The sequence below is a fragment of the Neltuma alba genome, unplaced genomic scaffold, assembly GCF_004799145.2.
Source record: "Neltuma alba isolate B1F8T4 unplaced genomic scaffold, ASM479914v2 tig00011649_pilon, whole genome shotgun sequence".
Classification (NCBI taxonomy): Eukaryota; Viridiplantae; Streptophyta; class Magnoliopsida; order Fabales; family Fabaceae; genus Neltuma; species Neltuma alba.
The window spans coordinates 32,762-53,815 of record NW_021636297.1 but is presented as its reverse complement, the minus strand read 5'-3'; the positions used below and the strand labels follow the sequence as shown (position 1 = coordinate 53,815).

The 21,054-nt window shown below is 36.3% G+C and overlaps 2 protein-coding genes and 1 pseudogene across 2 annotated transcripts; 1 reads left to right on the top strand and 2 right to left on the bottom strand.

The window, feature by feature from the left end:
• Window positions 1-368: 368 nt before the first annotated feature.
• Window positions 369-3,254, top strand: LOC114716284 (serine/threonine-protein kinase PCRK1-like; annotated as a pseudogene).
• Window positions 3,255-4,211: 957 nt separating this feature from the next.
• LOC114716287 (probable serine/threonine-protein kinase PBL10) lies at window positions 4,212-6,766 on the bottom strand. The gene is made up of 6 exons (XM_028901274.1): window positions 6,534-6,766; window positions 5,718-6,043; window positions 5,428-5,563; window positions 5,194-5,336; window positions 4,968-5,091; window positions 4,212-4,897 (listed from the first exon to the last, which is right to left on the bottom strand). Exons 1-6 carry the CDS (start codon window positions 6,583-6,585, stop codon window positions 4,476-4,478), a joined length of 1,203 nt encoding a protein of 400 aa, XP_028757107.1. The 5' UTR covers window positions 6,586-6,766; the 3' UTR covers window positions 4,212-4,475.
• Window positions 6,767-10,127: 3,361 nt separating this feature from the next.
• Window positions 10,128-13,330, bottom strand: LOC114716282 (triosephosphate isomerase, cytosolic). The gene is made up of 9 exons (XM_028901268.1): window positions 13,210-13,330; window positions 12,720-12,795; window positions 12,154-12,277; window positions 11,856-11,940; window positions 11,560-11,692; window positions 11,285-11,379; window positions 11,080-11,158; window positions 10,747-10,829; window positions 10,128-10,486 (listed from the first exon to the last, which is right to left on the bottom strand). The coding sequence occupies exons 1-9, from the start codon at window positions 13,246-13,248 to the stop codon at window positions 10,442-10,444; spliced, it is 759 nt and encodes a 252-aa protein (XP_028757101.1). The 5' UTR covers window positions 13,249-13,330; the 3' UTR covers window positions 10,128-10,441.
• Between the last annotated feature and the right edge of the window lie 7,724 nt (window positions 13,331-21,054).

Genomic DNA, 21,054 nt, shown 5'->3' with positions numbered 1-21,054 from the left:
ATAATGCAGTAGATATTTTCCTTGAGAAATAATAATGCGATATAACTTATATAATATCTTTTTTTTTTGTTTACCAGAGAACTTATATTAATATCTAATACCAATCATTCGGACGGGAATGAATTTATCAGATTATACTGTGACTGAAAAAAATTCAGGGAAATACGAAAATTTATTGTGGCCGAGGGGCCGCCTGATGTAACATAAAGAAAGTCCAGACAGCCGTCTCAGAGCGCCATCTTGACCCATTCTTGGAATATGCATCTTTTCAAACTCTTGGAGCGACTGTTTTATACAGTTACAACGACTGCTTCAAATAATTTTTCAATGCACAACAAAGGAAAAAGGGGAGCTTTTGCTTTCCTCTGTAACGTCAATGGCCGCCTTGTTTTCAAATCCATAATCACTCTTTTTCGCCGTCGTCCTTCTCTCTTTATTCTCTCATACTAGCCATGGTTTCCTCCCTCCCTCCCTCAATTCCTTGACCCATTCTCTTCCCTTCGCAATGAAGTGCTTCCATTTCTCAAACGCGGGAGGAGAACCCCGTGAAGACGATGACTCGGTTACCTCTAAGGTTTCCAAGCTCTCCTGGGCTCGCTCGCTCAGCGTTGCTTCTTCTACCTTGGGCTCGAGGAGGTCTGAATTTGATTCTGAATTAAAGGACTTCTCCGATGCAGTTGAGTTCCATAAATTCTTGTCTCAGAGGCGTGCTAATGATCTGCGCGTGTTTTCCTTCTCTGAGCTCAAATTGGCAACTCGTGGGTTCAGCAGAGCCCTCTTGATTGGAGAGGGGGGGTTTGGTTGTGTCTACAAAGGAGTTGTCAAGGTACCCAACGAGCATGCAAATGACGGTTGTCTTTCCAATATGGATGTTGCGATCAAGCAATTGAACCGTAATGGACCCCAGGCATGCCCCGTCTTTCTTTCTCTTCTACAGAGCCTGCGCATCTAATTTTCTTTCCAGTAATTTTGTTTGGGTTTTCTCTGCATGGATTTCCATTTCCAGTTCTTTATGCCAAAACCTGCCAGTCATGGCTGCTTGTAGTTTATTTTCTGAAGGGTAATTCCATAGAGAGTCGGAGCTATGTGGAGGTTGAATTGACTTCGCATGAAGAGAGAATCACGTATTGCTGATTTATTTTTCTTCTGGAAAAAATAGTACTGATTTATTTGTTTTATCAACACAAAGCTCAAGATGCACCTGTGGTGGAGAAGGTTAAGTTTTTATAGTTCCATATCTTCATAGAATACTGAATGTACTTGCATTTCTTGTCTTCAGGGGCACAGGGAATGGATCAATGAAGTAAACTTGTTGGGTGTATTAAGCATCCAAATCTTGTGAAGTTAGTGGGATATTGCGCTGAAGATGATGAAAGGGGAATTCAGCGGCTTCTGGTCTATGAGCTCATGCGGAATAAGAGCTTGGAAGATCATCTTTTGGGTAGAGTTCCATCAGCACTTACATGGATAGCTAGATTAAAAATCGCTCAAGATGCCGCCCGTGGATTGGCATATCTGCATGAAGAAATGGATTTTCAGGTAATGATTGTTTTTATGCTTTGGAGAGTATTCTTATTGAGCCAAATATTTTGTTGACAGCATTCCTGAACTTCGCATGTTTGGTAGCCATATTGCAACTTCAAATATCATGCTCAAGCTTATATGCATAAGTGTACGGTCATTAAATGTCTCAGAAGACACATGATCTATTTTCTTTCCATCGACAGAATCATCAAAATTATATACTTGTCTCCTTAACTTTGCTGTGTGGTCTTTGCTTTTTGAAAGTTTGTGTGGACTAGACCACCGTCCTCCTGTACTTCTTGATTGTATTTTTCAAGTTTTCTGGGTGGCTTCTAACCCGGATGTAGCTTGCCGCATCAGCTTTCGTTTGTAAATCATTCTTACATGAAATTCCCATTCTGACTTGTGCAGCTTATTTTTCGGGATTTTAAGACATCCAATGTCCTGCTGGATGAGGACCTAAGTGCAAAGCTTTCTGATTTCGGACTTGCTAGGCAAGGACCCTCAGAAGGATTTGGCCATGTTTCAACATCTGTAAGAAAGTGTTTATCTTCTGGAGAAAATTCTTAAGATTGTGCTTCTAAAATTGCCTTTTCAAAATCTGACAAAATTGCATGTAAATGGTGGAATAATTTGCCTTCCGGCAGCTCATTGGAACATATTAGAGTACCTCTTTTTCACCCCTTTCATTGATGAAATTTTCTAGTTGTGTGAAATCATAACGATGGATTAAACCTTTCTTTCTTCTGCATGACAATAATGCTAGACTATATGTGGAATGAATAACGGACCTTCTTCTTTGCAAAGGTTGTGGGGACTATCGGTTATGCTGCACCGGAGTATGTTCATACTGGTAAGTTAACTGCCAAGAGTGATGTTTGGAGCTTTGGTGTGGTTCTTTTTGAACTCATCACTGGGAGGCGAGCTGTTGAGAGAAACCTACCGAGAAATGAACAGAAGCTTTTGGAATGGGTGAGACATTTTGTCTCTGACCCTAGAAAGTTCCATCTTCTGGTAGACCCACGACTTGAGGGACAATATTGCATTAAATCAGTTCAAAAACTTGCAGCCCTGGCAAACAGGTGTCTTGTGAAGCACCCGAAGTACCGCCCTAAAATGAGTGAAGTGGTCGAAATACTTGGAGGCATAATTAACGACGCAGTTTCTCAATTTGAATGCCCTCTTCAAGCTGTTGTAAGTGAAGAAGAAAAAGAAGAGAAGTTGTCTGAAGAGGACACTGAATCTGGGGCGGCTAAACAAGGGAATAATTATCTGAAGAAGGTCGTGGACTTCAGAGAAATGATGAGTTTAAGAAACAAGTCCATTAGAAGGTTGGATTGGAAAAATTGGGCGCCTGGTCTGGTACGAACTTGATGATAGCCGATCATCTACGCTCCTGGCAATGTTACGGGGTCGCATCAATTCCGGTCAATGAGAAATCAACAATGTCACGCAGAGATGCTTCGATGAACACATTTGCCCAATTCTGTATTTCTTATTCTTGGTAGTTTAATGTACAGATCATGAAGCAAGCCTCATTTTTATGGGTAATCGGGCTTTCTCGAGTACACATTTTTAGGCAGACACGTAGGTTTCAATTTTTGGCCTCTCTAAAATTTTCACTTGTGTTCCCTCTTTTTTGTATAAATGAGACAACATGTGAACATGTCTACCCATGCTGGCAATGTTTTTATCTGGAGAGCATATCAGCTCCACTAAATTGAGTACTACTTTCAATGTTTAATATAAGGTAACTAATTTATGAATATTAAAAAAATTAGTTGAATTAATTATTTATAATAAATGAGTGTTATTTTTTAAAAAAATTATTTTTATTAATTATATGCATTAGAACAAAAACTTCTTAACATGTAAGACTAATGAATAAATATAGAAGACAAGAGATATTATAATATTATATTTAGGGCTAAACTGAACTTTTAAAATAGAATTGAAAGAAGTATTTAATTGTGTAATTTGACTCTACTAACTTCATGCCAAATGGATTTGACATTTACAGGGGATGGTTTAATATCATATCATTGAAATTTTAATTGGACGTGGATCCCGTGATGTGCACAAAATTGAAAGTAGGCTGTATCATTCATGGTCCATGATTATTGTGACTTTTTTAAAACTAAATTAATATGGATTTTCTATTGATACTCAGAGGTCAGTTTCTCTTCTACTTATTTCTGCCATCACACAACCACGCGCACCAAACAAGTTAGCACCCGCATCTGATCACGATGAGTCGTGCCCAGTCAAGACTCACGGGTCAAGAGTTCTCTCAATTTTCATTGGCAAGTTTTTCTTTCTTCTTTTCGTTTTTGTGGGGTGTCTCTTTTCTGGGGGCAAAGAGTGCCGCGTGAGATGCTAGCACACATGTGGAGAAATTTTGTACCATTAGTACTATCATGATCCAATCTTAGGTTGGACCATTGACCTTCAGTCACATCCATCCAATGCCCTGTGCCTTTGGATTTTGTTCTTTCTTCTTCTTCTGTGTTCTGGTGGGGACACGGGCCGTGTTCCGGAACGAGAATTGAGAATACACGACTGTGCTAAACCAACTAACTGTTATAGCACCCATGAGATGAACCTCTTTTGCGGCTGGGTTGTCAGATTTAATCCCCACAATATTAATTTTGCTTTCGCTCTGTAAACCTCTCATAAGGATTTGAAGATTATTATTAAACTCCCAAAATATCATTTATAGGCCGAAGAAAAAAAAAACAATCTTGATCATACAAAAGCAAATGCGTTACATTCTGGCTGCTTTCCCAACTATTTTTGTAATGGTTAACTGTTAACAAACACATGATAGGATGCAGGATACATATGCCGATCTCAAACAGAATGTCTACCAGCTGAATATAAGATTATGTACAATCTAAATAGACGGTCACCAAAACATGTATGACAGTTTGCTGAGGAACAAGATTGTGCTGTCAAGCGTAGAGGGGAGAAGCAGAGGGCCTGGGATAAGCCCTCCGACCGTTAAAGTCATCGGCGCTTCTTCTGCGGCCACGAGGCCGAGGGTTGTGACGGGTTCCATTTTCATCGGCGGAGACTTGGAGCTGCTCCAGAGCTTTGACAACCTCATCCATGTCAGGCCTTATTTTGGGCTCGCCGGAGAGGCACCGCAGCGCCAGCATTGCTGTCTTATGAGCCTCATCGATTGAATACTGACCTTCTAGACGACAGTCCATAATGCGAAAGATCTTTCGTTTGTTTGCCAGACATGGCTTAGCCCATTCCACCAAATTGTGCTGACCACATGGCCTGTTCTTATCAACAGCTCGTCGCCCCGATAACATTTCCAGCAGCACAACTCCAAAACTATACACATCGCTCTTGGCTGTGAGGTGGCCTAAATTATAAAAGAACCTTTTGGTTATTATGACATGCATGAGGAGGACATGATCCAAGCATATTGTTACCTGTGGCTAGATATTCAGGAGCTGCATATCCATAGGTTCCCATGACCCTGGTGGAGACGTGACTCCTGTCGCCCGTTGGTCCATCTTTTGCCAGCCCGAAATCAGAGAGTTTTGCATTATGTTTCTGTCATCAATTCACCCGGGGTTTAACTTTCAAATAAATGAATGAATGAACATTGATTCTGTTAACTGAGAATAGCAATAGAAGAAGTAGAAGGCCACATACTGAATCTAGTAGGACATTCGAAGTCTTGAAATCCCGGTATATCACTTTTATGTTGCTGCTGTGAAGAAACGCGAGGCCTTTGGCAGCACCAAGAGCAACCTTCATCCGGAGGCTCCAGGAGAGAGGCTGGAAATATGAACCTCCTGTTACAAATTGCCGCAAGATATACCGTTGAGGTCAGAACACAACTCTTTGAATTCACGCATTGCAAAATATGGGACGCCGAGACCTTACTTCTGAACAAATGGTTCTCCAGGCTGCCTCGAGGCATGAATTCATAGACCAAAAGACGATGTTCATCTTCCAGGCAATAACCAATTAATTTCACGAGATGAGGATGAGAAAGCTGTCCAAGGTAATTCACTTCCGCCTGCAATACAAACAAGAAAAACAAAGGAACTCGTTTACTGGTGTGACAGGCTTCGTAGTTTTTGGAACCATTATTATAATTATTGCTAGTTCTTGCACTTTCTTTTTTTTTTTCCTCTACTAAAAAGCAAAAGCAGACAAATATTGGAACTCACCAACCACTCCTTGTGACCTTGTAAACCATCTTGATTAAGTCTCTTGACAGCAATAACCATGCCAGTCCCGGGTTTGGCAGGGATCAGAGTGTGCTCATCGATCCACCCTTTGTACACTGATCCAAAGCCACCTTCTCCTAACACACTATCTGGTCGGAAATTTCTGGTGGCCGTCTTCAACTCTGCTAAAGTGAAACTCTTTAAATTGGATAACTGCAAGATCTCTCCCTCACTCCTTGGAGTCTGAGGAACCGACACTGCTGACATATTGCTGCCTGCGCTGCTAGCACCCTTTCCGTCACCGCTCACATATTTCGAATTTAACCCTGCCAATAAAGATTATATATCACTAGGTTTTGACTTGGATCTTGAAGCTCATATAAGGTTACGAAACACATTGGTTCATTTGCGGAGAACAGAGACGAAAGCCTTAAAGGATTATCGCTGGATAAAAATCACTGATTGAGCAACAAAAAATCTTCAGTATTTAGGGACAGGCTAATTAGCAGAATCACCGGATTTCATCCCTCGTCGAGAGGGAAGCGGCAGAGCAGAGGTGGATTTGCAGATATAACGCATTCAAAAGATGGAAGAGAAGCAAAAGGTTCTAGGGAGGAAGCTTAAAAAGCTGTAGCAGAGAAGAGAAGAATTTGCAGAAAGAATCCGTTCTCAGAAGGAAAAGAAAAGGCTCAGATTGAATGACGTACACTACGGATTTAGATGAGTATAAATTTTCGAAAAAGTTACAGGCCGGAAAACAGCGAACCAACAACATACATGGACATGCATCAAAACTGAACTGCATATTTGGAATACCTGTGTTGCATGGGCTCTCTGCTTTAATTTGGGCGCTCAAACAAACACCCATCCCGGAAACGAGATTTAATGCCTTCCCCTTGTTGCCTATATATTACAAAAAGCAAAGCACATGTTCCGGAGGCGAGAAGAAAGATCAGGGGTTGAAGACAGAGAAGAAAATGGCAAAGAATTGAAGAGACGAGCCTTTATCAGGGAAGAAGAAGCCAAAGAAGGAGAGAGAAGGCTTAGGGAGAGAGAGTATAGAAAAGGGAGGGCAAGTTGACTGATTAGGTTAAAGCTCAAAAAAAAAAGTTAGTGAAGGGACGCATTCATGGTGGAGATGGACCCGTCCTTGTTTAGATGGTCCCGCTTCAAGCTGGACACCGCCCCTTCCCTGTATTCATGGCATCTGAATTCTGCGCTATTAATACAACGGTGCCATTCAATTCATTTTGTTTTCAAAAAACTGTTCATGCACATTCCTTAGCATATATTTATAATATTAAAATTATTCTAGAAATTTATCATTACCAAATATTAATGTGTAATGTACGTATAATTACAATCCCATGCTCCCTCATTCGTGGTTTTACAAAACAGTCAATTCCCCCGGTCAAAGCAAGGCACGTAAATGTGGCTATGCGCTGGTTAACTATCATTATCTTGCATGTCTAACAAATGTAGCAGATTTATTTATGGTTATAAGAAAAGTGAAAATAAGTGGTTAGTGTATAAATAGGTGATGCTTAAAAGACTATCAAGTGAACTAGTTTATTGAAGGATTATCTTAAAATTGAGTTTGGAGAGACAAAGTGGATTAGGGTCTTATATTAGACCAAATAAAATCAACAGGATCTTATATTAACCGGATAGTACCTCGTTAATTGTAACAAGGTCTTATAAGTAAGACATAGTTATTATGAAGTCCCATGTGGGTAATTGGCAATGACGCGCATTCTCAGGTTGCTTTCGTGGGGCCAATTAATGCAATTGCAATCCTCTTAACATCCCATGAATTCGATGATAGATGCTTAAGCCTAGCTCCTGATTTAGCAGGCTTTCATCTCATGAGAAACACTACTTCTAGTGTTTAATATAAAAATTAGTTTGGCTTTTAATTTGATCATAAATATAGGACTTTAATATATTTTTGGTCACAAATATAGGACTTCAATCTATTTTGTCTTTCATATTTATCTATTTTTTTTAACGTAGTTTTTGTAGTAGTTGCATATGTTAAAGATTTCTTTAAATGACAGTTTTAACTGATACACATAATCAATAAAAATATTTTAGGAAAGACAATATCTCTTTATTATAATTAACTAATTTCTCTAATTTACTCAAATTAGTTAACTGATTTTATATTATAAAAATAGTAAGATAAATAAAGAAATTAAAGCAATGTTGGGAAGGGTGTGGGAGAGCATGATATATTTTAAGCAATGAACAAAAAACCAGATCAAACCGGCCGGTTCAACTGGAAAACTAATGAACCTGCCAGTGATCCGATTTAGTTTAAGTACTGAAGCAACGACAAATCAAACCGGTGGCAAATCGATCAAACCAAGGGTGAACTGGTGAAACCAGTAAAAACTGGTTCGGATAATTATATTGTCATTGATCATATTTTTTTCTCATTTCGCTCCTAATATAGTAGTCATTATGGATTTAAATAAATTTTAACGATGATTTTGGTACTAAATTATTAATTTTAGTTATTAAGAAACCATAAAGATTAAAATTCTCAATATTATTATACTTTGTTATTGTTACAATGGAAATATTGTTATATTTTATTGTATTTTGTTATTAGTGATTATTATTGTTGTATTTTGTTATTTTTAATTAAATTATATTATTTTAATATGACCGTTTTGATCTGATTGGATCTAATTCTGATCTACCGACTTTTAAATTACTATCACAATTGTTTAATATTTGGCTTAGTTTTTTGTTTCCTAATTTTAAGACGAGGAGTTCAGTGTACGTGGGGTGATCAAACCGGAATGCACTTTGGCAGGCAGGCGCCACTTGTTTTATACTTGCGTTAACATTCAGGGTACAGGGCACACAGGAACGCCCCCGCCTGTGCCTCTCACGTTTCAGCATTTCTCTTTTTTGGCAACTTGGCCTTTTATATTTTTCGCCCTTCACGTGTGCGATCATTATGATCCCGTTTCCCCATCTGTACTTTCCAGATATACAATCCGTGAATTGTGGGATTAATAATATTCACAAGCTCCGCATCATGAAAATGAGTACATCCATCGCCATCCATTCCAAGTTCTATCCTTAATGTCAAAGAAATAAGAAATTATACAATCTTTTTTTTTTATCTTGTCTGTAATTTTTCATCGACAATAGCTTGATCCCCATCCGATTCAAAATATAAAATAAACTTTATCCATTTACATTTATCTAAAATTAGTTAAAATCAGTTTACAATAATAAATACACAAGACGTGTATTTTTTTAAAAATATAAATTTATTAATAAAGAGAATAAGTAAATAATGCAACAAATAAATTAAAAAGGAAAGAAAATGTATGTTATAAATAAAATTGGAAAAAGTCATTAAATAGCTAGACAAAAATGAATATTATTTTATAAAAAAATTAAACTCCTTTGACAAAATTTATCTTATATTTTGAATATTTTGAATAGAATGGAGTATTCAAAAACAAGTTATGTAGAGAGAGAGAGAGGGAGTCATCAGCGTACGAGTTTACCTCTACGTGCAAATGCATCCAATCCATATACAAAAAGAATGGGAAGGAGTGAGAGAGGAGGCCAGTCGGACTTGGATGGGACGGAAGCGGCTGATTAGAACGTGTAATAAATTGAGGAGGACCATTTATTTAAAGACGGACAAGAACATGAGCAAAGTGTCACGCGCCGCGTGGCGACACCCCTCAACCTCATTTCTCCGAGTTTCAACATGTCGCCAAGCCTCCTTCCCTTAATTCTCACTTATCCGCCGCCACTCCAAATATTACTCTCCGATCCTAATTATAAACCCAATTAACTTATTTGAGGAGATTAAGGAAGTAAGTTAAGTTTGGCTATTTATAATAAATAAGTGTATCATTCCTAAAATATCCTTACTAATTAAGTATTGGCTAAAACTATCATTATTACAAGAATTATCTTGGAAAAAATGCATAAATATAAGAGACAAAATGGATTGGGATCTTATAATTATGACCAAATAAAAAATCAAATGGGATCTTATAATAAGGACCGGAGGAGTAATATTTTCCTATTTTACATTCAAATACTTCAGCTGATTTTGTCAGTCTACATGTTTAATACTTATCCTTCTGCGCACAATTGTCGCATTACAGAATTGACGCACGTCCTTGGGCCACCTTTGCCGACTTATAATTAGTTAATCACTACCTACGAGTGATTCCATAAGTGATCAAGCTTACGTGGTTCATGGCATTGATTAGGTGCCCAAGACAGCCTCCATAACACCGACATATTATATCCGTCATCAATCGGGGCGGTCTCATTTCCCATTCTGCTTTCTTCAACACAACCCCCCCCCCCAAAACCAAAAAAAAAAAAGGGGGCGGGCCAAAGGAAAAAAAAATGCGCGCATATAAGTGATCCGATCAAAACCCTTCATGAAAAACTACTAGGAATTCTTATCCCAGTACTGTCATACACTCAAGATAAAATTATTAGGCAGAATACCAGTAAACCGATATGCTTAAGTATCCCATGACAATGGGCATCATAACAAGTTGGGGCAAATAATTACCCTACACAGTTTTTGCACGACGAAACACAAGACATTAAACAAAGCCTATCTGATGGCTTGAGGATGGTGGCGAAAGCAAATCGCAATTATTTGGGTGCTGTGTTCACCCTAGCCAAGTTCCAAGCCCAGCACCATATCCATTTCCCACCTACGAAATTCAATTCTTCACAGTGGCAGACTTGATAATGTCAACGAACTCCGGCTGCATACACCAAGTATTAAGATAAAAATCAGTTACAGAGAACACGCAAATCACGAACCACGCAAGAACATTGAATGTAGCCCCACTTCTAACTTTATCCTGTTTCGATTTCACCCCTTAATTGTACTCCCATCATTCAAACTTTATTTTGTTTCATGCATGCTAGTTTTATCTTAGTTTTACTTTCTTCCATTCATTTCACTGTGTTATAATTCGACATTTCATGAAATTAATGGACCAAATGGAAAGAAAATAATCACCTTCAATGAAGCACCGCCGACCAAAAAACCATCAACATCTGGCTGCCCAGCCAGTTCTTTGCAGTTTGCTCCATTAACAGAACCTGCGGTTAATATGTGGCAGTTGAATACGAAATTTATTACACGCAGGGGAAAACGCCATGATATGCAGATAAAGTGAAAAAGCATAACAATTAAAACCTCAACTTTAGTTTTTTTCTTTCTCAAAAAAAGTATGATCTGGTAATTTTCTTCTTTAGCTTCCTCTAAAGCCTTAAATTAAAACTCATAAATAAAGCATGCCTGCGCATGTACATCTGACAAAGGCAGGGGGTAAATTGCAATAAGGAATACCTCCATAGATAATTCTGACAGATGAAGCGACTTCAGCACTGACGTTGCTGTGAATCCATTTCCTTAATTCGGCATGGACCTGGTACAAACAAACGTCCAATAAACCAAATCAGGCAAAACAGCCTTGACCCAAAAGGGTTCATTCTCCTTCACCAGGAGACCTTGTGCAGCTGTGCTAAGAGTAATGTTATTTAGACACACTTACCTCCTGAGCTTGAGCAGGAGTTGCAACCTTTCCTGTCCCAATGGCCCATACTGGCTCGTAGGCCAAAACAACGTTATCCCAGTTTGATACTTTAGCTGCAAACACAATTAAGGTCCGTGGTCAACGCTTTGATTGACAGAGGACTAACAACAAATGAAGTGATGACCCACACTCCTAATGCAACCAGAACAGCAAAACGTTCACCCACAACAAATAGCTAAGTAATATTTAGGATGTTAAATCCTTGTGTAAGGAGGGTGAGGAGGAAAAGGTACCTGCAATCGCTTTTGTTTGCTCAGCTACAACAGCCATTGTTGAACCTGCCTCACGTTGCTCAAGAGTCTCCCCAACGCAAGCAATAACTTTCAAACCTTGAGAAAGCGCATAAGCAACTTTATCGGCCACAAACTGTGATGGACAACGCAGACGTAGAAAGCAACATATAATTAGCAAATGTTAAATCTGGTTGCTAATACAAGTTGGTCTGAGAAGTAGATTAGCGCAAGACACAACAAATTGTAACATGAAGAAAAATATTTATGACAGACCATAAACAAATAGCACTTTGTACCTCATTTGCTTCGTTAAAAAGCTGTCTCCGTTCCGAGTGACCAAGAATGACCCAAGGGACACCCAAATTAACAAGCATTTCAGCGCTGCAAATATAACAGAAATCAAAATGACATTTCATCATGGCCAAAACATTAAGAAAAGGAAAGAAATAACACGACACAGGTTGATTAATGGTCTGGTCAGAGCATCTAGACAGTGCAAAGACATGGAGTAAAAAGAGGATAAAACTAAAAGCTACAGACTATTACTGATCCGGGAAATATCTTAATGAATTAACGAACAAAATTATCGCATACCTGACCTCTCCAGTAAAAGCACCACCTTTGCGAACCCAGCAATTTTGTGCTGCGACATGGAAGTCCGGCCGCAACAAACTTTTCACAAGAGACAGGAATACGAAGGGAGGGCTAACAACAACTTCTGTAAAAATAATAAAAAGAAAACATGCTTATTAAGTAGTAACAATCAATTGCATTTATAATACTTGGTCAAAAAAATTATATATAATTATAATAATATTAATAGGATGAACTCATTTAAGCAATAAAGAAAGAATTGCAAATAGAGATAACTGAGCAATTTGCCCTCTTTTCAGTGGCTGGGGACAACTGTGTTTTTTCGGTTAAAAATTTCGGGGTGCTTTTTGTTCCGAGGCTAGTGATTAATGAAAACAGGGGAGAAGATGTTGAAGGGCAAGCAGAAATTGAAGTGAAGTGCTCCATCTCTGGACAAGTGAAATGCAGAACATACTACTCTCCGGTTAAGCACGATAATTTTGTGTTTAGCATCCCCAGAATAATCTAAGATCCAGACTAATGCCAAACAAGAATAAAGAAGCCCGAAGAAGCTCACTACGACTCACCCACAACATCTTCTCCAGGAACTTGAGCTTCATTCAAAGTAGTAACAATCTTCTTCACCTCTTCGTTGGTCCCGTTCTGCAACAAAGTCGATTTAACCAATCAATTACTAATTCTTTAAAGAACATTGAACACTGAAATGCTTAATTTGTTCGTGCAAATCTGGAGGGAAGGATCTTCGATCCCGATGGTGTTCGAGGAAGGAAATAGTATCCCGAATCCAGATATTAAAAAAATCCCAGATCGCAGATCATTAATGGATTCCGAAACAGTAATGAACCGCAGTTCACCATGGGAGAAGCGATCTGATAGTAATATTAAAAAAATGCGTGGACGGAAGGGACAAACTTGTGTCAATGCCTCATCCTCAAAAGGCAAAATGATAATCAGAAGACTGCAAAGGAAGCACTCTCAAATATGATCGATATTGAAATAAACGTAGAGGGAAAGTGCAAATGAAGGTTAAAAAAGGCATTGGCATGATAAACATACGCATTTCCAGTTCCCACCGACGAAGAATTTTCTCCCCATGGTTTTGTTTTTCTTGCAACTCCAACGAGAAACTGAGCAGCTACAGCGGCGGTTCTATCGAGAATACGCCCTCTGGTTTATGGAAGAAATGTGTGGCGCTAATTTAACATGCAGGCAAAACCTAGGTACAGTGCTTTACATCCATTATGTCAATTGGGCTAATTATATTTTGCCACATGTCCCTTTTTCCTATATAAGTTAGAGCTAATAATGCGGGCTAGCGATGCGGATACAGGTCAGCCCATATCCGAAAATGGTGCTGGCTGAAGTAGCCTGTATCTTGGCGGGCAAAAGCCGCCAAGTAGCCCGTCGATTCTCCTAAATATATTTTTAAAAAAATATTATTATTTGTATAAGTTAATTTAGATTGAAATGTTAAAATTGAACTTGGAGTTTTAAACTTGAATAGTAGGTTATAATAAAATAATATGAGGATTAATTTATAATTTGAGAAGATATTTTAGAAAATCTAACACATATGTTTTCTAAATAATTAATTTGACTATTTTTTTGTCCAAATTAATTAAGTAAATTTTTATGTGTATATTACATATGCAATTACATGACTGAGGAGATGTTAATGTGGAATTTGACTATCAGAATCCTACAATTATGTTGTATAATATATTAAAAATGTATAAAAAAATTTAAAAAAAGAAAGAAAGAAAAGCGGGCTAGCCCACGACAGAGCGGGTTGAAAACGATGCGGCTGGAGTAGCCTCTACCTTGACTGGTTGGCATTTTGTCAATCCGAGCTTGCCATTTTTTACGGGCTGACAGGGTGGGCCTGCAAGCTCAACCCATATTACTGGCTCTACCCACCTGCCGTCAAACCCCAAGAGCCCTTTCACATCCTCCAAACAATAAAAAGTGAAAATAAGAATAAGATTAATGGTAATAAAATAAGGGGGTGTTTGGCAAACTTGTCAAAATCAGTTTTGAAACCCAAACCATGATTTGACTCAAAAAATTGCCAAACACCCCATATTTTCATGAAATCACAGTTTGGTTCCAAAACTATGGTTTGACCCATCCAAACCATGGTTTCATGAAAAGCAAAAAAAAAAAAAAACTTTTTGAAAGCATGGTCCCTTTTTTATGTTGTAACACTATTTTTAATCTTTAATATAAGAGTTAGTTTACTAATTTGAGTAGATTAAGAAAATTAGTTAAGTTAGTTATTTGTAATAAATAAGTGTTGTCTTCCCTAAAATACTCTTTCTAATCATGTGTAGTAGTTAGAAGTACTATTTAATGAAATATTTAACATGCATAACTACTACAAAAACTACTTTAAAAATGGATAAATATAAAAACAAAATAGATTGGGATTTTATATTTAGGACTATATTAAATATTAGAAGTAGTACGTTGTTAAAAAAACTGGTTGTGAAAAAATGTTATGGAATTTTATGTTTAAAATCTTTAAGGCAGAATAATATCTTCCTGTTGGCCAAAAAAAAATACTTTTCTAAAACATATTAATCTTATATTTGATAAATACATATACACGTATTAATTATTTACCAATTACATTTTTTATATATTACTACATCCGGTTCTAATTATAAGAGTTAGTTGACTAATTTGAGAAGATTAAGAATATAAGTTAAGTTAGTTATCTGTAATAAATTAGTATTGTCTTTTCTAAAATATCCTTACTAATCAAATGTGTTGGCTAAAACTACAATTATTAGAAAGGCTATCTTGGAAAAAATTTCATAAATATGAAAGACAAAGTGGAGTGTGGTTTTATATTTAGGACTAAAATAAAAATTAAACAAAGTCTTATATTAAGGACCAGAGGTAGTATGGTAAAAAATATATTATTAACAAATTTTATTACTTCAAATAAAAATATATTATAAAATCTATCTTTTATGTAATTATCATCTTACTTTGTATTATTTTTAGTAATTTGTACATATAAAAAGTCATTCTGATAACAACTATCCAAACACTTTAACTTTATCAGAATCACTTTTTTACAGAATTTATTCTCAAAAATAACTTTTCTCTCAAAAATTATTCTCCAAACCATGGTTTGATTTTATCAAAATACTCCTTAAAGTGAGCACAAGAGATGAGAGACATCAAGCTAACCAAATCTCATTCTTTACTCTACTTTTTTTCACCTGTATGAATTTATTCTAAGAAATAATTGAACGAAATTATTTTTAAATTAAGAAAACACTCAATCCCAGTATATAAATAATAACACTTATTCTAATGAAGCAGCGGCCCATTAAAATGTATTTGCCCAAATATGTAGTAAATTATGTTAACGTTTTTTTGTATTTATTAAAACTTGAATAATAAATCGTCACGTCTACATTTTTTATGATTTCGTATAGACTTGAACGTAACATTGATTATTAAAATTTAAAGCATTTCTATACAATATTTTTTACATTTAAGTAAATTATTTTTGGAATAAATTCATATAATTAGAAGAAGTAGAGTCAAAATTGAAACTTGGATAGTTTGGCCTCTGTCATTTTTCAGGCTCACTTTTTGATATAAACCATCCGGTATCCAACCGCGCCTTTTCTGGGCCCCAGCCTCTTTGGGTCAGTTGTACCCGAGCGATCGACTAGTCCGGATTCGGGCCGGGCGACAAGTAAAGCCCTTCCCGGTACCCTTTTTAACAAGTGAGGATTCAAACCCCCGTCCTCAAAGAGCAGAGACTCGCCTCACTTGTGGCCTAGCCATCATTAATCATTCTCATTTTTCACTTCTTAGTTTTTACCGTGCATTCCTCTCACTTCCTCTCTCTCTCCTTGAGGCAGAAGAAAAAGTGAAATCATTATTCATCTTCATCTGGTAAATGATTTCACTTTATTATTAAAGAGAAAAAAAAAAAGCAAATGTCAGATATAGTGGTATGATGTGATGGAAGAGAGGTATAAGGAAGCAAATCATCTTTGCCAGGGATGAGTTGCTCATAATTTACAAGTGTTCACACCATAACCGAGGTTAGGCGTAGCATTTTGACAAAATCTTTCCGCCATATAGGATCTCGGCAATTTGTTTTGGTAAATTTGCCAAGATCTGCATGAGCATGCAATTGCGGGCCAGCCAAGGAGAAGGATTTGCTGCAACACCTCCCTGAATAAATATCAATGTGCCAGCTGGTCGAAGCCCTTCATAAGCACGCTCATTAGCAGCATTTCATAATTACCCGAGAAATTGATTTGGAAAAACAAATCATTTTAGGCCCTGAAACTGGAAATCTCCTCGGCCGAGTGGCAATCAAAAGCCTAACGATGGTTTGGCTGGAAAAAAATGACTTTATCCCTCCCAAAGTTACACTTCTTTTAGAGCGTTGCATAATTTTTTTTTAAGATGGGATTTATAATTTTAAATATAGATGAATTTAATATTTTATGTTATTTTAAAATAAACTTAATAATTTATTCACCCGTCTCTATTTCTGTCTAATGAAAATAACGGAGGCCGGAGGGACACTGGAGCCCGCGAGCTGTTCCCTGGAGACCCGCGTTTTGGAATAACCGAATATGCTCCGGATTTTTAATAGTGATGATCCGGCTCCGGGTACCTTTGGGCGTTTTGGGTCCAGAAATCAAATTTGGGTTTGATAGTTAGCAAATGTTTTTTCAGATGTTTAGTTTTTAATTTTTAACCTGTGCTGGATGCACATGAATGTCTTATTCTATGTGAATTTAGACACATTTCAAGATCCAACCGATTCATAGAAAGAAACCAGGTTTGATTGTTTAAATGTTGTGCGTAGTTAGATTTTGGAAGCATCATGATTTTGATAGACTACTTTATATATATATATATATAATTATTCTGTTATTATTATTTTTATTATGCATCCTACCTCCTCTGAAACTTAAATAGTTTTGAAATGTCAACAAAAACATATCACGAAATATGGACCATGTAATAAGGCAATGACAAGATGCTTAGCTAAAAGGAGCAAAATAAGATCCGGATCAAATCTTAAAAAAAGTCGAGTTTAAAGAGCCCTTTTATACTAAAAGGCCAAGACATTCCCTTTACAACCTTGGTGTTTAGGGCTGGCCGTGGTATATGTGCGGCTATTCTGTTACACGTGAACAAATATTAATACACATGATATGAGAGTCCATCTGATTCAATCTCATTGTAAGACTGCAATGATAATCAAAATTGCATCGCCAAGAAAAACATGTTTAGTTGCTCTTTAGTTTAGTAATGAGGTTTTCTATGATAACGATTATTACCAAAAAATTGGTAATGCCTATTCATACTACCCCCTATGAATTCCCATCACCACTAATTGCATGATTTAAAAAGTTTTATTCACTTCTGTGTTTGTTCTCATTGTCTTCTCCCTCTTGCTCTATTATCGATAGTCGCCCCCACAGCACAATTAGCCCCATCATTTTTTCCCTTCCTCTCCAGCCCTTCTCTCTATCTTTTTTTTCCCAGTGACAAGCCTTTCAATTCTCTTTTTCTTCCCCCCTTTCATTATCATCATTTTCATTATTGGCCATCAACATTTGAAGCTATGAACGTCTCCCTTTCATATCTATTTTCTATGAACATCTTCCTCTAGATCTGTTTTTCTGCAAATGTTCATATCAATATTTGTTGTGACAAACATGAGATTTTCATGCTTCTATGGTTTAGATCTTGGTTTTTATTTTGTTTCATCTATAAGATTTGAAACCATGTTTAAAACTCGATTCATATATTTCTTCCCTTTTAATTTGTTATGTTCTCTGCTCAAACTTTCTCCTTTTAAACATGCTGATTGTTATTTTGGTTTTACATTGACTCCGGGGTTTTGGCTGAGGAAGAAGATGATCGAGAATTGAGAGTTTTTGGACATTTTGGACCTTTTTATAATTCTGATTAAATATGAAAAATAATTTATGCACATCCTATTGATAACAAACCAAACATATTAATGGTAATCACTGTTGCATTACACCCTATTGCATTGCGTCCTGTTACATTCTCAAAGGGGTTTGCAATTGAACCAAACGGGCCCTTAACTTAGCATTTAGATATAAAATTATTACTTTTTCGGTTCTTAATATAGGACCTAATTTGTTGAGTTGATTTTTGTTCTAGATATAAGACCCATTTCTAATATTTATCAATTTTTTCTAAATTACCCTCATGAATACTCCATCAACTATAATCAAATAGAAGAGGAAAATGGAGTATTAAGAAATATGATTATGGTATTTTAGGAAAAACATGTCACATTTCTTATAATTAACTAACTTACTTAACTTCCTTACTCTAATTAAATTAGTTAAATAGATTTTATATTAAGGATCGGAGGAGTAATACATATGTAACAAAAAACTGTTTTTAATACATTGTGCAAAGGGCAAAAAAGCATCGAAGTTGAGGACTGAATGAGCCGGCCTGGATAGGTTTGACTATTTTTCTCGACTCCAATACTTGTGTTTTTCTCAAAAAAAAATTATTGCATATTGGCTCAATTAATTTTCTTTTCACCTGAATTCGACTTTTTTATAAGTTTTTGTGGCCTTGATTGTGTCGTCTATCCGCTCCTTTATTTATATGTTATATTTAAAATTAAAATTTGTTTGTGGGCGTTAGGAAACGAGGTGAACACGAGATGAGCATCAAGATAAACCTACTCAGGGGAAACGGAGAAGACACGGTTGCGATCAATTAATGGTGCCGGTGGTCCTCTCAATTCACAGATGGCACGGTTTTGTGCCTTTCTGCCATGCTACATTCTTTTTTTATTATTGTTTTTTTTTTCCCTGTGGTACGCGGCTGTTATAAAGTTTTTTAAACAATTATTATTCGATTGATATGGTTCACAGGAATGGGATGATGGGAAAACGATTATTTAAAACATTTTTAAAAATTAGTTATGAATATTTCATTAACTTTTGCAGAATATATTATATTAAAAATCAATGAATAATACTCTGTAAATGGATCAGAAGGAGCAGGTGGAAAGAAATGGAAGGTTTGACTTCTAATCCGAGCCCACCATATTTCCTTACGAACAGAAAGCTGTCTGTGACATTGGCCCATGAAGGAGGCGGGGAAAAAACGCCATAAACGTCGTACAAACCGATGTACAGAACATCACAGACAAGCAAGATCCGACCCACAAATGCAATCACAGCCGGCCGGAGCCGGACAATAACCTACAAGGATATTCTTCTGTGTTGGTTACTAAACTCAAAGCGCGAAAAAAAAAAAAATCCCAGGTCATTTCCCAGCCACGACCTACGAGCTCCAACTCTCCAACCTCGACGATGTTATCTCCTTGCTATGGAAAAGGCTTCATCAGCGATAAGGCTTTATAAAAATCTGAAATACTACCTCGGACTCTTTAATATACCAATTATCTTAAATATAAGACTATAGTTTATTTTGTCTAATTTTTATTCATTGTTTCTAAAATAGTTTTTATAATAATTGTACATGTTAAATGTTTCATTTAATAATACTTCTAATTAATATACATGATTAATAAGGATATTTTGAAAAGACAACGCCTATTTCTTATAATATCTAACTTAGCTAATTTTTTTAATATACTCAAATTAATCAACTAGATCTTATATTAATGATCTAACTTAGTAGCTTCTGCACTGAAAATTTTGATTCCAAAGAAGTCAAGGTTTCTGAACATACTCCCTTCAAATATCAAAATCAAAAGTTGTCATAAAGCCTGGCATCTAAGATGGCCATGCTCTGTCAAAATTTTGCAATAATTCATGGTGCCCAGGGTTTTGATTCTGGGTTTGGGCAATGAGGAAGCAACCGAAACACGTGTTTAAACAAGAAAAGATTGCCGCAGCAAGACACGCTGTAAGAAAATAATAAGCTAATATGGGAAGCAATTAGTTATAAAGTGAACAAACAGCAGACTTATTCTGAAGTAACAAAAAGCAACGCCACTAGGCTTGTGGGAAGATTCGATGCTGGGCAGAATAATTGGTAAGTAATTTACCTCTGCTCACTTTTACTTCACCAGGCATCTTGAATTCACAGCAAAAAGTAACAAAAACAGATATGTACCTGCAGGAAGCCTTTAATTAAACAAAGGCCACGTCTAACATTATGTTGTTTATCAGTTTAATAAATAAATTTGAGAAAAAAATACTCCCTCCGTTCCTTATTATAAGAGACATTTGATGTTTATAGCATGTTTCCATATATATGAGACACTTAAAAGTTGTCCCTATTTTTTTTGTATTAATTTTCTATCTTACCCCTATTTATTTTGTCTCAAACTCATACTCTCCCTCCCTCCTACTTCTCTTTCTTTTAATAATTTAATTGTTCTCTCTCATACTCTCTCCTTATTAATGGGGGCATTGTTGGAAAAAATAGTATACTTTTTACATATTAATTGTCATCAACTAATTTTAACTATTTTTTATCAATGTAATTTAGTTATTGTCTCTTATAATAAGGAACGGAGGGAGTAGTAAATAAGAGAGATGGTGTAGATCAAGGCTTTGCATTTAAGATCAAAATAAAAGTACAAGTAACTTGTATACTCTTCCGGTCTTTAATATACAACCTAATTGTTAAGTTAATTTTAGTCTTAAATTAATATAGGACTTATTTCTCGTGTTTATTAATTTTTTTCAAATTACCCTTATTAATAATTCCTCAACCATAATAAAAAAAGTAAAGTAAGGGAGGGAGAATATTTAAAAAAATGATTATGGTGTTTTAGAAAAAATATGTCATATTTTTTATAATTAACTAAGTTACCTAACTTTTATAGTCTAATCAAAATGATTAAATATATTTTATATTAAAAACTAGAGGAGTATTAAA

Excerpts from the sequence above, each read along its gene's own strand:
- LOC114716282 (XM_028901268.1), bottom strand. The coding sequence starts at position 13,248 with ATGGGGAGAAAATTCTTCGTCGGTGGGAACTGGAAATGC. Across the intron at positions 12,278-12,719 it reads TCCTGGAGAAGATGTTGTGG|AAGTTGTTGTTAGCCCTCCC; the intron begins GTGAGTCGTAGT and ends TTATTTTTACAG. Across the intron at positions 10,830-11,079 it reads TGTCAGAATTATCTATGGAG|GTTCTGTTAATGGAGCAAAC; the intron begins GTATTCCTTATT and ends TATTAACCGCAG.
- LOC114716287 (XM_028901274.1), bottom strand. The coding sequence starts at position 6,585 with ATGGGTGTTTGTTTGAGCGCCCAAATTAAAGCAGAGAGCCCATGCAAC. Across the intron at positions 5,337-5,427 it reads GGAGAACCATTTGTTCAGAA|GAGGTTCATATTTCCAGCCT; the intron begins GTAAGGTCTCGG and ends AATTTGTAACAG. Across the intron at positions 5,092-5,193 it reads CGAATGTCCTACTAGATTCA|AAACATAATGCAAAACTCTC; the intron begins GTATGTGGCCTT and ends AATTGATGACAG.